Source organism: Chiloscyllium plagiosum, unplaced genomic scaffold (assembly GCF_037043375.1).
Source record: "Chiloscyllium plagiosum isolate Xiang-an unplaced genomic scaffold, Cpla_swu_hap1 HiC_scaffold_8, whole genome shotgun sequence".
NCBI classification, from domain to species: domain Eukaryota; kingdom Metazoa; phylum Chordata; class Chondrichthyes; order Orectolobiformes; family Hemiscylliidae; genus Chiloscyllium; species Chiloscyllium plagiosum.
The window spans coordinates 59,755,797-59,771,167 of NW_028270146.1; the positions used below are offsets into that span (position 1 = coordinate 59,755,797).

The following is a 15,371-nucleotide window of genomic DNA, read 5'->3' on the forward strand; positions in this document are numbered from 1 at the left end:
CGTTTGAAGGATTCTTTATGCATGCAATTTCAAAAAATGCAAGTTGTTGATTTGCTCATAATTGGAAGAAATTTAAAAGAAATCTAACAACGTATCTGTAATGTAAGTTCAATGTACAATAAAAGCCTTCAGTATGTAATAAGAAGGGACTTGTGGGCGTTTTGCATTCAGGTAAATTAAATGTAGAATGGAAAGGCAGAGATTCATTCTTTTTAAAAAGCAGACTGAGAAAATGGTAAATGTTTACATTTGCAACAACCTAGGCATGCTAGAAAACTTGGAGTCAATATGTAGGCATAACAGGCAATTAAGAACGCAAATTGCATGTGAGTCTTTATTGCAAGAGTCAGTGAGATAAGACCTTCAGCTGTATCGTGAGAAGAAATTTTTTTGAAGGGCTGTTCTTAACATTTTCTCAGAATTACTTTTTTTGAGTTTCAAGAGCAACCTTTTGGGTTTGAAAGTTCTCTTTCAGTCTAACTGATTAAACAATACAGTCATACAGTAATTCTGAGGTATTTGGACTTGAGCAAATATGCACAAAAGCATTATTAGAAGAACTGATTAATATCCTTAATTATTGCTAACCCTCCATTAAAACAAAACTCTAACACAGACGAACGCATGCGTTTCTTATCCGCCATTATATTTAAATTGGCAAATGCTAACAGGCATAAGTAAGCAACAAAGATTTTCTTTAGAATAACTATATACATTTTGGCATTTGACAAGCTGTCGCCCTGAGCATGCCATCTACAAGTTACAGCTAATTTGTGTCCATTATATATGCTCAAAGCTGGTAGATCTTAACTGAGGGGTTACTACTCTGTCTACTGCATCTCAGATTTAAATTTAAAAGTTGACATACTGTTAATTACATCTCTTTTCCCCATTTATTAGTTTTTGAACACATGTAGCCTTAAGTGAGAAATTCCATTTTCATTTACGAGCAATATATTCCCTTGGTGATTTCAACTATTCCTTTGACAGGTTTAAAACTCATCTTTTTTTTTATTGCTTCTTTTCAACTTTCCTCTCCCCACCTGCCAACTACCTCTCTCTCTCCACATCTTGCTAGTTCCTCCTTGACCTGCTGCAGCCTCCCACCGATTTTGGAGCTTTCCCCTCCCCTTGTTAATAAACATCATTAAAGAAAGTGAATTTAGAAAAATGAATATTTAAGGTTTCAAACTTGGGTGACCCTGAAGATATGAAGCTAATGCCTTTTTAGCAACATTTTTCTTGCTAATTTTCTGGATTGCTCTTCTAGTATATGGATTTTCATATACATGGTGGGAAAAGCTGTCCTGAGAGCCAACATAATTAAAAAAGGGGGAGTTAAAAATTCCTTAGCTGCTGAAATATTGACATTAGTAATATCCATTTAATTTTGTTGAAGGATTACCTTGTATATTTTCCAAAGGTTTATTTAAAGAGAAGAGTAATCTGCGGTAGTGTCCTTATTTCTGATTTAGGAGGCCTGGATTCAAGACCCATCTCATGGAGTCATCGAGATGTACAGCATGGAAACAGACCCTTTGGTCCAACTCATCCATGCCAACCGGATATCCTAACTTAACCTAGTCCCATTTACCAGTTCATGGCCCATATCACTCTAAACCCTTCCTATTCGTATGTCCATCCAGGTGCCTTTTAAATGTTGTAATTGTACCAGCCTCCACCAGTTCTTCTGGCAGCTCATTCCATACATGCACCATCCTCTGCGTGAAAGATTTTCCCCTTAGGTCCCTTTTATCTTTCCCCTCTCACCCTAAACCTACGCCCTCTAGTTCTGGACTCCCACATCCCAGGGGAAAGACTTTGTCTTTCTACCTATCCTTGCCCCTCATGATTTTATGAACCTCTATGAGGTCATCACCTCTCAGCCTCTGACGCTCCAGGGAAAACAACCCCAGCCTATTAAACCTCTCCCTATAGCTCAAATCCTCCAACCCAGGCAACATTCTTGTAAATCTTTTCTGAACCCTTTCAGGTTTCACAGCATTCTTCCTATAGCAGTGAGACCAGAATTGCACACAGTATTCCAGAACCGGCCTAACCAATGTCCTCTACAGCTGCAACATGACCTCCCAACTTCTATACTCCATGCTCTGACTAATAAAGGAATGCATACCAAATGCCTCCTTCAGTATCCCATCTACCTGCTACTCAAACCTTCAAGGAACTATGCACCTGCCCTCCAAGGTCTCTCTTTTTCAGCAACACTCCCCGGACCTTACCATTACGTCTGTAAGTCCTGCTCTGATTTGCTTTTCCAAAACGCAACACCTTGCATTTATCTAAATTAAATTCCATCTGCCACTCCTCAACCCATTGGCTCATCTGATCAAGATCCCATTGTAATCGAGGTAACCTTCCTCGCTATCCACTACACCTCCAATGTTGGTGTCATCTGCAAACTTATTAACGAAACCTCTTATGCTCACATCGGAATCATTTATATACATGATGAAAAGCAGTGGACCAGCACTGATCCTTGTGGCACAACACTGGTTCAGACCTCCAGCCTGAAAAGTAACCCTCCATCACCACACTCAGTCTTCTACCTTTGAGCCTTGCTAACCAGTCTACCATGAGGAACCTTGTCAGATGCCTTACTGAAGTCCGTATAGGCCACATCCACCGCTCTGCCCTCATCAATTCTCTTTGTGACTTCTTCAAAAAACTCAAATTAAGTTGGATGTGAAATGTCATCTCTAAACAGATTGATTAGAGAATACCTAAAACTGAAACAGGGTTATCATGGTTCAGAAGTAGGGACACTCTGAGGCTATGGTGCAAATGCCACCTGCTCTTGAAGTGCGTAAGAACATCTTTGAACAGTTTCATTAGAAATTCTGTTAAGCAGAATTAGCTGGGAGGATCTGTAGAAGGAACTATAAGTCTGAACAGTGATAACCTGCCCATAAAGGTATTTTAAGGTCTCTTAGAAACCTACAAGCCTATCCCATCTTCCTGTCAGGGTAATACGCATTCCAGAGTCAGTCTTGTAAACCTCCTGTGAACCAGTTCCACACATTTGCATTATTTCTTAAATTGGGAGACTAAAATTGCATGTAATATTTGAGATGTGGCCTTGGCAATGTCAAGTTTAACTGAAGCATACAAAATAAGAGAAGTAGACTCTTTGAGCCTGTTCCACTATCTCGCCGTCCCATTGCTGATGTGTTTGTACTTTGAATTGCAAATTTTCATCTATCGCTGATGACCTTTGATTTTTTTGCCGAACAAGAATGCATCCTGCTATGAGGAAAAAAAAATACTTCTTGCTGACCTAAAAGGGTGATCCCTAACTTTAAAACAGTGCTTTCTAGTTCTCGACTGACCCACAAGCGGTTGTATTCCACTGCCATCCACCTTTTCAAAACCATTCAGGATATGTTGCAGTTTGACCAAGTCACCCCTCAGTCTTCTAAACTCCAGTGAAAACAAGCCCAGCCTTTCCAACCTTCCTGATACGACAACTCGCTCATCAAGGTGTGTCACTGTGGTCAACCCCCTCTGGAACACTTCCAGTGCATTTGCACCCTTTCTAAAATTCAGTAACCAAAGCTGTATGTAGTATTTGAGATGTACCCTCACTCATGCTCTGTTCAATTGAAACATTACATCCTTACTTTTCTGAACGCAAAGAGCTGCCGAAGCTGATAACCTAGAACAAAAATCAAGTGCTGGAGAAACATAGCAAGTTTGGAAACATCTAAAGTGATTAAAAATAGAGTTAGTGATTTGAGTCCAATGATGTGATGTAATAAAGGATTACATCCGTTTAGCATTCTTAGTTTAATGTATAACCGCTTACTGACATTTTGCACTAGAAACCCAAGATCTTTCCACACTTCAGAAATCTGCAGTTGTTCTCCATTTTTAATATTTTTTTAAAATTCTTCTTGCCAAAGTAAATTTCACATTTATATTCACATTTGCCAGATTTTGCCCACTCATTCAACCTCTTTTTATATTCATCTGCAACCAACTTATGTCTTCACAGAATAATTTCCCACTATTATGTGTTATTTGTGAATATAGCCGCCATGCCTTTAAATTAAGTCATTGATGAAATTGTCCAAAATTGAGGTCACAGCATGGATCCCTGCAGAATTCCACTTGTCATAGACTACCAAGTGGGGAAAGATCCATTTGTGGATACAATTTGTTTTCTACCACCTAACCCGTTGTCTGTCCATGCTAACATCTTACTCCCTCTGCCATGAGTTTTTATTTTCTGCAGTGAAGTTTGATGTGGCCCTCCAGCAAATGATTTTCAGAGCTTCACCTCATTGTCTGACAATTTTTACCACGAGAGTGACTTCCTCTGGTCATAGTTGAATTTTCCTGCAATTTCGAAATTTTCTGGCGGTGAATTTACACACAGCGCCCATGAATTTTGAGAACTGAGTGCTGATAGTTTTGGTGGACTTAGCACAGTCCATTTCATTCGTTGATGTCTTTACAAGATAAATTCTCAGAGGCTGATGTTTTTCCCATCTGGAGGGTTTATGATTGTAGTGTTGGGATAGAGAGTTGGCCATTTCAAATTTGAGCTGAGGAATAAATATTGTCTGAACTGGTTGTAAACCTTTGGAATTGTTTACCCTTGAAGGTTGTGGTAATTGGATGTTTAGAGCTGGAAATGTGTTGCTGGAAAAGCGCAGCAGGTCAGGCAGCATCCAGGGAACAGGAGAATCGACGTTTCGGGCATAAGCCCTTCTAATTGGATGTTTAGACATTGAGGAAATTGAGCGAAATGAGGGTGTTGCAGGAATGTGAAGTTCTGAATGATGGCTTCGTCTTCTGTTTTGAAAAGCCATTACAGCCAGACTACTAAGACCCCTCTGAATCCTAGTAGCACACAAACCCACAAACACACTCAAACAAAAACTAACAAACTTAAAAGACCCAGTACAACCCATGGACAAAACCAATGTCATCTACAAAATTCCATGCAAGGACTGCCACAAACACTACGTAGGACAAACAGGGAGAAAGTTAGCCACCAGGATACATGAACACCAGCTAGCCACAAAAAGACACGACCCTCTCTCTCCCTCGTAGCCCTACACACGGATTTAAAAAAACACCATTTCGACTGGGACAACACATCTATCCTGGGACAGGCTAAGCAAAGACATGCCAGAGAATTCCTAGAGGCCTGGCACTCCAACCACAACGCCATAAACAAACACACAGATTGTGATGCCATCTATCAACCCCTCAGAAAATGAACAGGAAATGATATCGCCACAAACCCCAGGAACCCCCATCCAGGAGAAAGATATAAATAGAAAGCAGGAGACAACAGCTTCGCTTCACTTGGAGGTCGCCACTGATGATGTTACCTAGCCAGGTAATGAAACTACTGGATATCAAACCTACAGCACAGCAAGCAAACCTACACCCTAAACCTCAAACTGAGCTACAAACCTTGCAATTACTAGTAATGTTGCTTGTCTTCATGTATAGTGGTTTTCACCAAAAAACATTAATTCTATTGTGTCTCGAATAGGAACCTTGTAAGTGTAGGATGAAAAATACGATCAGTTTGTTTCTGCATTCTGAGATGAAGTATTTTATTTCCATATTACACCAAATTGTGCTGAATTTGAGTGTCTTTTGAACTTAACAGTTTAATTGGGATTGATATGGGGTTTTTTCAAGATCCTGACTAAATTCAACTTCACAACCTGGTTACAAAGCATTTATTTAATGCTGTACTGTAGTTTTAAATATTCTTAAATTTTGTTTAAAACGTACATTTAGGCTGTGTGCAATCTAGAGTGCATCACATAGTCAACATTTGATGGTTGCCATTGTTATCTTAGTCATGAGATATGTTGCTGTGTAACACCTATCAGTGATGTATTCCGTAAAATGTGTGAAAAAGAGACCCTTCGAGTTTCACTATCTGTTTCTCAAGGGTCGAAGATGACAGATTATTTGTATTGTATGATTTAGTCACGTGCAGGCTGGATATAATTTGCTGTCTATTATAAATAAGAATTTGCATTAATGTAGAATGAAGTTCATAAGAAAAGGAATATTGCAGTACCTGAGCTAGCTTTTTTCCTGAACATAAAAGCAACAAATTTATCAAAAACTTCTAAACGATCATTGTATACATTATGCTGCCCTGTAAATTGTTTGCAGTTCTGTTGCATGTAAGAGACACTAAAAATGGCACTCGAGCAGTCGTGAACTCCAAAGGCTTGAAAATGGAGTATTTTAGGATATTGCTTGTGAGATTAGTATTTGATGACAAAGCTGTGGAGCAGGAGTGCTAAACTATATTGTCAGTAGTGTACTGTTTTGCTTGCCTCAAAATATGATTTCAATTTTAATGTTCACAAATCACTGACTAGGATTGCATCTTTGACATGAAAGTTTAAAAACACATGATACTAAACGTTCTGGTCAGTTACTTGATCATTTGACATCTTATAAAAGTTTGTTTCTAACCAGTTACAGATCTGCAACAATACAATTCCAAAGTGGTTATAGCATTAATACTTGGAGAAGATATGATTACCTTATGATGTGAGTTAATTCTCTGGATCATAACTCAAGTGTAGGAGAGTAAGTAGTGGATGCAGTACCCACTCTTCCCTCTTTATCTTGTTCTCTCCTGAAAGGATGGTTGGTCAAGCTCCCTGTAATTCATCAGCTCCGTATACCTTGCATGATAAATCATTAGATGTTTACAGTGGTTCACTGAATACCCCTCTTGCTTCTGAGCCAGAAAATTGCAGGTCCACATTCCTGCTCTCGAATCTCAGTGCAAAATTCAATATTGATACTCACTACATGGGGGTTGTTGCATTGTTTGAGGGGCCACATTTTGCAGAAGACTTTAAAGCATACCACCTGTTTATCTGCTATTGGTGGACATAAGACATTCAACAGCACTATTTCGAAGAAGAATGGTGCGTGTCTTTGGTACCTAGATTAATGTCTAAATCTTGATGAGAGCTAGCAATAAATATAATATGAGCACGAGGCATTGCTCTTATTGGAGCTTTCTACATACAAATTGGTTGCCACGTTTCCTACATTGCACAACTTAGTACCGTTCAAAAGTATTTCATTGCCTGGAAAATGTTTTTGAGACATTTATTTACCATCAAAGGCATGATAACATTCAACTGGTCCTCCTCTTTTATGAATCTGGCTATAAGTGTCAGCCTGTGATTTATGCTTTTGATTGCTTCTGTGAAACTGTTACTGCATGAAGGTAGATTGAGGCAGATTTAGTTTAAACATTTAGGACATTGTGCTTTTTTTTTGTAGACTGGAGATGGTTAAACTGGTTACCTAACATGGTGTGCCTGAGTGCCAAAAGATGGCTTTTGTTTGACTGCTATCTAATAGTACTGTGCTAATAAAACCACGGAAATCTTGTTTGGATGATAGAATACTGCCTATTTGTTGGTTATTCAGCTGGTATACGGGTGTTAGAGGATAAAGGCATGAATATACACGCTCGCTTAAAATGTCCTTACACTAGACTTCCAGTAACAGATTTTGTCTGTCAGAGGGCATTTCAAATTCTGTTTTCACTCTTGAATTAAAGGATGATGTAGAGGTGCTGGTGTTGGACTGGGGTGGACTAAGTTAAAAATCACACAACACCAGGTTATTGTCCAACAGGTTTAGTTGGAAGTATAATTAAAGGATGGCTAAGTCATTTTATTTTTCTGCAATTACAGCAGGAAATGCTGGTTTCTTAATTTCATCTTCCACTTCTTCAAGCTTGGGCAATACTGAAAACAATTATTAAGCATCCTTCACTTTTATCTCTTCTTTTAGTTATGTCAAAACAAAGACCAGACTAGGACCTTTTTATGGCTTAGTTCCACATCTATCAATTTATTGCTCTGTGGATTTGGGTGGAAACCACTATTTCAGAGCCAGTAATATTTAGCAGACTTGGCAACATTTGATGAAGAGAGAAACAAATTTAATGTTTTAACTTGAGTATGAATTTTTGCCTTTGTTCTGAAGTTCCATTTTAGGCCAATTTTGGATTTTCCATGTAAGACTTCGTTCGAACTCTTTTGAATTGATTTTTAATTCTTGATTGTTTTCTAACTTTGATATATTATTTTTCTGATTTACAGGCAGCTGATGAGCCTGCCTATCTCACAGTGGGAACGGATGTTAGTGCCAAGTACCGTGGTGCCTTCTGCGAGGCAAAAATTAAGACCGTGAAGCGATTGGTAAAGGTCAAGGTATGTTGCTTGCTGTTCACCAGAAATCTATAACTTTATTCAGTTATGTTTGGCTTTTAGTTCTACTATGATGCCTCATTGAATTTTCAGAATGTCTAAGCCTGTTTTATAATTTTTATATTGCCTAGGTGATCTTTAAGCATGACAGTTCTACACATGTTGTCCAGGATGACCAAGTAAAAGGCCCATTAAGGGTATGTATGACTTTATTTGTTGACATTCTGCCCGAATTGATCTAACCTGAAATTTTGTAGTTGTGCAGCCAATAAAGACTGTTTTTTTGCACTTTTATAATATTAGGCACCTCTTTCATGATTTCACTCCTATTGCTATTGAAATCCTCCTGAAACCTTTTCAATGCATCCAAATGAAATCCTTGCCCATCTACCAAGATTTCCCTATAATAAAAAAAACTCTCAAAATTACATGTTCTGTTACTTCTATTGAGTTCTACTGGCCTATCAACCCCATACTTCATGATCTCAACTTGATCTCCAGTTCTCTGTGTTAGGTTGTATTTATAGTCCTAATGAATTACGAGTTGTTGAATACGTCTTCAGTGCAGAATGTTTGGGACTTGGGTACTTCTGGATTTTGGAATTTTCTGGATTATTAAATAACCTTGGAATGCCTAACTACAAATGTATGAACTCAATATTAGTAAATACCTGAGACATAAAACAGAGCAAAACTAGTGTTAAGACATGGTAGTGTGGGTGGGAAGATTGGTAGTGATTGGGTGGGATGAATCCAGCAAGAGAGGCAAGTTTGAGATTATTTGAGTTTGTTTGGATGAGAATGAGTTGCAGATTGAGTAGCCCACTGAGTATAGGATCAGGGTGCACAATGCCGTAAAAATGTATGGGCATCTAGAATGGAATGTAATGGTAGATTGTAATGGTGCTGTTTCCTGCAGCACAAAGCCTGAATTTAGACAGCTGTGTTGTCTGCTTGGTTCAGGGCTTTTGGACAAAATCTCTGGATTATTACCCAAGTCATGTATAAATTGTCATTCAGCATATCATCTTAAAGAGATAAATGTGTGACTCAGAGACTAGTATGGGAGAAATGGGTTCTGGCTCATGGGCAGTGGCACCGTTACTGGGCAAAGTGAACTGAAGGGACAACCTCCAGCTGGAACAGGGCGGGTGCTCTTGCAAGCTGCATAACTGAGGAAGTACAGAGGACTTAAAACCAAATTAATGAAGACCAGGAATCAAGATGGAAAGATGTAGCAAATCAAAGAGCAGAGTCAAGGCCAAAGAGAAAAGTACTAATCTGGGAAATGATGAACAGACCACAACAGGAAGGGATAGAGAGTACAAATCTAACAGTTAGCTAATAGGTAAGACTGGAAGTTAGAAAAATAATGAAAGTATGCAACTGAATGCTCTGTATCTGAATCATTAGAGTCAAAGAGATGTATAGCAGGGAATAGACCCTTTAATTCAACTCATCCGTGCCGACCAGATATCCTAAATTAATTTAGTTCTATTTGCCAGCACTTGGCCCATATCCCTATTCGTGTACCCATCCAAGTGTCTTTTAAATGTAGGAATTGGACCAGCCTCCACCACATCCTCTGGCAGCTCATTCCATACATACACCACCCTATGTGTGAAAACTTTGCCCCAGAGGTCCTTTTTAACTCTTTCCCCTGTCACTATAAATGAGTTCTGGACTCCCCCCAACCCAGGAAAAATACCTTGTCTATTTACCCTATCCATGCCCCTCATGATTTTATAACCTTCTATTAGGTCACCTCTCAGCCTCCGATGCTCCCAGGAAAACAACCCCACCTATTCAGCCTCTCCCAATAGTTCAAATCCTCCAACGTTGGCAACATTCTTATAAATTTTTTCTGAACCCTATCAAGTTTCACAACATCCTTCCTATAGGAGGGAGACCAGAATTGCATGCAATATTCCAGAACTGGCCTAACCAGTGTCCTGTACAGCTGTAACATGACTGCCCAACCCCTATACTCAATGCTCTGATCAATAAAAGATAGCGTACTAAACACCTTTTGCGCTATTGTATTTACCTGCAACTCCACTTTGCAGAAACTATGAACCTGAACCTGCACTCCAAGGTCTCTTTGTTCAGCAACACCCCCCAGGACCTTACATCCTGAGGCAACCTTCTTTGCGGTCCACTACACCAATTTTGGTGTTATCAAACTTACTAACTGTACCTCCTATGTTCACATCCAAATCATTTATATAAATGATGAAAAGTAGTGGACCCAACATCAGTCCTTGTGACACACTGAAGGTCACAGCCTCCAGTTTGAGAAGCAAACCTTCACCACCATCCCCTGTATTCTACCTTTGAGCCAGTTCTTTATCCAATGGCTTGTCCTCCCTGTTTTCTATGTGATCTAACCTTGCTAACCAGTCTACCACGAGGAACTTTGTTGAACGCCTTACTGAAGTTCATATGTACACCAGTCTGTCCTCATCAATCCTCTTTGTTACTACCTCACAAAATTCAAATCAAGTTAGCGAGACATGATTTCCATGCACAAAGCCATGTTGACTATCCCTAACCAGTCCTTGCCTCTCCAAATACATGTAAATCCTATCCTTCAGGATTCCTTCCAACAACTTGCTCACCACCGATATCAGGCTCACCGGTCTATACTTCCCTGCTTTTCCTTACCACCTTTCTGAAGTAGTGGCACCACATTGGCTAACCTCCAGTCTTCCGGCACCTTACCTGTGACTATCAATGATTCAAATATCTCAGCAAGAGGCCCAGCAATCACTTCCCTAGCTTCCCACAGAGTTCTAGGGTACACCTGACCTACCATCTTTGTGCATTTTAAGACACCCAGCACCACCACCTTTCTAATATGGACATTTTTCAAGATGTATCATCTGTTTCCCCATATTCTGTATCTTCTATGTTCTCCTTCACAGTAAACACTGATGCAAAATACTCGTTTAGTATCTTCCCCCATCTCCTCCGGTTCCACACATAGGCTGCCTTGCTGATCTTTGAGGTGTCCTATTCGCTCCTTCGTCCCTGTTGTCCTTTATGTTTTTATAAAATCCCTTTTTGGATTCTCCTTAACCCTATTGGCCAAAACTATCTCATGTCCCTTTTTGTCCTCCTGATTGCTCTCTTAAGTACACTTGTACTGCCTTTATACTCTAAGGATTCACTCGATCTCTGCTGTCTATACCTGACATATACTTCCTTCTTTATCTTAACCAAAACCTCAATTTCTCTAGTCATCCAGCATTTCCTAGATCTACTAGCCTTGCCTTTCACCCTAACAGGAACTTACTGTCTCTGGACTCTTGTCTCATTTTTGAAGACTTTCCATTTGCCAGCTGTTCCTTTATCTGCGAACATCCACACCCAATCAACTTTTGAAAGTTCTTGCCTCATACCATCAAAATTGGCCTTCCTCCAAATTAGAACTTCAACTTTTAGATCTGGTCTATGCTTTTCCATCACTATTTTAAAACTAATAGAATTATGATCGCTGGCCCCAAAGTGCTCCCCCACTGACACCTCAGTCACCTGCTCTGCCTTTCCCAAGAGTAGGTCAAATTTTGCACCATCCACAGACTGAATCAGAAAATGTTTTTGTACACACTTAACAAATTCTTCTCCATCTAAACCTTTAACACTGTCTATGTTTGGAAAGTTAAAATTCCCTACCATTACCACCCTGTTATTCCTACAGATAACTGAGATCTCCTTACAAATTTGTTTCTCAATTTCCCTCTGACTATTAGGGGATCTACAAAACAATCCCAATAAGGTGGTCATCTCTTTTTTTTATTTCTCAGTTCCACCCAAATAACTTCCCTGGATGTATTTCCAGGAATATCGTTCCTAAGTACAGCTGTACTGTTATCCCTTATCAAAAACTTCACTCCCCCTTCTCTCGTGCCCCCTTTCTATCCATTTATTTTCTGAAACATTCATCTGCTGGTCCTGTCCATCCCTGAGCTATGTCTCTGTAATTGCAATGATGTTCCAGTCCCATGTTCCTAACTATGCCCCGAGTTCATCTGCCTTTCCTGTTAGGCCTCTTGCATTGAAATAAATGCAGTTTAATTTACCTCGTTCTCTGCTTTGTTCCTGACTGTTTGACTTGATTCTTTTCAGAACCATACCAGTCTCAGACTGATCTCTTTCCTCACTATCTCCCTGGGTTCCAGCCTCCCAAGCAGCACTGGCAAATCTCCCTGCCAGTATGTTAGACCCTTTCCAATTCTGGTGCAATCCATCCTCCTTGTACAGGTCATCCCAGAAGAGATTCCAATGATCCAAAAATGTGAGCCCTTCTCCCATGCACCAGCTCCTCAGCCACACATTCATTTGCTGTATCCTTCTATTCCCACTGGCTTGTAGCGCTGGAAGTAATCCAAATATTACTACCTGTTTGAAATTCCTGCCTAACTTCCTAAATTCTTCCTTCAGAATCTCATCCTTTTCCCTTCCTGTGTTGTTAGTTCCAATGTGTACAACAACCTCCTGCTTGTGCCACTCCTCTTTGAGAATATTCTGCACTGTGTTCAAGATATCCTTGATCCTGACACCAGCAAGGCAACACAACATTCTGATTTCTCGCTGTTGGCCACAGAAACGTCTGTCTTTGCCTCTGACTAGAGAGTCCCTTATCACAGTTGATCGCTTGGAACCTGATGTATCCCTCATTACATTACAGTTAGTCTTGGTACCAGAAACTTGGCTGTTCATGCTAAATTCCTCTGTTGGTCCATTACCCTCTACATTTTTCAAAACAGTATATTGATTGAAATGGGGATAGCCAAACGACACTCCTGCACTACCTGCCTCCTTCTCCTACCTTTCCTGGCAGTAACCCATCTACCTGATTGTATCTGCAGTTTTTCTCCCTTTGTACAACTGCCATCCATCACTTCACCGAGCTTCTGTAAATTCCTCATTGCCTCTAACTGCAGCTCCAACTGATCCATGCAATCTGATAGGATTCGCAGTCTAGATTAGAGTGGTGCTGGAAAAGCACAGCAGGTCAGGCAGCATCTGAGGAGCAGGAAAATTGACGTTTTGGGCAAAAGCCCTTCTTCAGGAATGATGAAGGGCTTTTGCTCGAAACGTCAATTTTCCTGCTCGTCGGATGCTGCCTGACCTGTACTTTTCCAGCACCACTCTAATCTAGGCTGCACGGATCAGTTGGAGCGGCAGTTACAGGCAATGAAGAATTTACAGAAGCTCGGTGACGTGATGGATGGCGAATCCTAATCTCTAGCATCTGCAGTCCTCACGTTTTTGCCTGATAGGATCGCAACCAAGCATATTTGCTGCAGACATAGTCATCAGTAACATGGACATTCTCCTTAATCTCCCACATCTGACTGGAAGGAACAATCACTCTACTAAAGGCCATCTTTGCACCTTCAGAGTCTACAGAAAATAGCACTGTCTTGTTGCTTTGAAAAATATTATCTAGGCTAACTGTGTTTTATATTCTAAAGTTTTAATCGAGGTAGATGTCAGTAAAACATGTAACCACAAAAAACCACTCCACTCATTACTGTAGAAGTACAGCAAGGTTACATGTTAAAAATTATGCACTTATCTGTTCCTGTGCTGTGAGCTCCTCCACACTGGTCCCTCCAAGGTCAGCTGTGAATTTCGCTGTTTGTTAATTTTTCTTAGACCCACTCTGATGTCCAGAAAATATCTAGCAAAGGCATTTGCTGCTGTGTCAGGCAGCAGTGCAGATTTCTTTCTTTCTCTCTCTCTCTCTCTATGACCATGTAGTCTTTGCATTTGCTTCCTTCTTCCTTTTTAAGGTGCCGTTATTTTGATCTTTTTTTCCCCAAAGTTTCAAAACAATACAACAGCATATAAAACAGTAACTACTGCTCCTGGAATTCGAGGAAATCACCCACAGCACCTAAAATACCTCAAAAAAGGAGCAGCTCTTACAGCCACAATTTTTCCTGTCCTCCATCAATAAGATAATGGCTGATTCAACGCTCCTGAAGTGATATTGATGCAAATTCAGGAATATGAATACCTCAGAAATGCTTTCTTAGAGAAATATTTCCTGAGACCAAGGTGCCTCAATTCAAATATATTTCATCATTCCAGTACATTTCCTTCGCTGTTGAGAAGTTTCTGTAAGTCCAATTCACTTTAGCCTGCCTCATGGTAACATTCGCTCCCACTCTGCCCCTCAATTGCTGAGTCAGCTTATCTTTCCCTTGACCATGCATTTTCCCTTCAGTCATTCAGGCAGTATGATCTTTTTAAAAAAAAATTAGGAAGAAAAGAGTTAAAAGTGTTCAAAAAATAAGTCTGGAGAATTACCAATTGAAAAGTGAACTAATTGCAGATGAAGTGCAGAGAGTCTTTACATCAATCTTCACTATAGAGGACACCAGTAGCAATAAGGGAAGTGCTCTTGAATAAATGACTAGAGCTGACAAGTGCCTTAGCCTTAATGGATTTCATCAAAGATTCTTAAATGAAGTAGCTTTGAAATAGTTTTGTATTGGTTTTATTTTCCGCACTCACCCTCAATTCAGAAAAGTCTGGGCTAGATTGGAAGGCAGCAACTGTAGTTCCTTTATTTGAAAAGGGAGGGCGACAGAAAGCAGGAGACTACAGATGAGCTACCCGAGCATAGTTCACACAGAGTCTTGGAAGCTATTGCTAAAGAGGTTATGATAGCATGGTACTGAGATGAGTTCAAGAAAATCGAGCAGAGTCAACATAGTTTTGTGAAGTGACGATCATTTTTTATGAACCTGTTACAATTCTTGGAAGAAGTAAATTTGCAGATGACACCAAAATTGGAGGGTAGTGGACAGCGAAGAATGTTACCTTAGATTACAATGGGATCTTGATCAGATGAGCCAATGGGCTGAGGAGTGGCGGATGGAGTTCCATTTAGATAAATGTGAGGTGCTGCATTTTGGGAAAGCAAATCTTAGCAGGACTTATACACTTAATGGTAAGGTCCTGGGAGTATTGCGGAAAAAGAGAGACCTTGGAGTGCAGGTGCATAGTTCCTTGAAAGTCAAGTTGTAGGTAGAGAGGATAATGAAGAAGGCATTTGGTATGCTTTCCTTTATTGGCCAGAGTATTGAGTACACAAGTTAGGAGGTCATGTTG

The 15,371-nt window shown here is 40.0% G+C and overlaps 1 protein-coding gene across 4 annotated transcripts in view; it reads left to right on the top strand.

The window, feature by feature from the left end:
• The window catches only part of arid4a (AT-rich interaction domain 4A), a 156,589-nt gene that overhangs the window by 25,523 nt on the left and 115,695 nt on the right, over nucleotides 1–15,371 (top strand). For all 4 annotated transcript variants that reach the window (XM_087989894.1, XM_043697756.2, XM_087989895.1 and 1 more), the window contains 2 exons: nucleotides 8,136–8,246; nucleotides 8,375–8,440. In XM_087989894.1, the coding sequence (XP_087846020.1) occupies nucleotides 8,136–8,246; nucleotides 8,375–8,440 (177 nt within the window). The remainder of the gene's footprint in view (nucleotides 1–8,135; nucleotides 8,247–8,374; nucleotides 8,441–15,371) is intronic.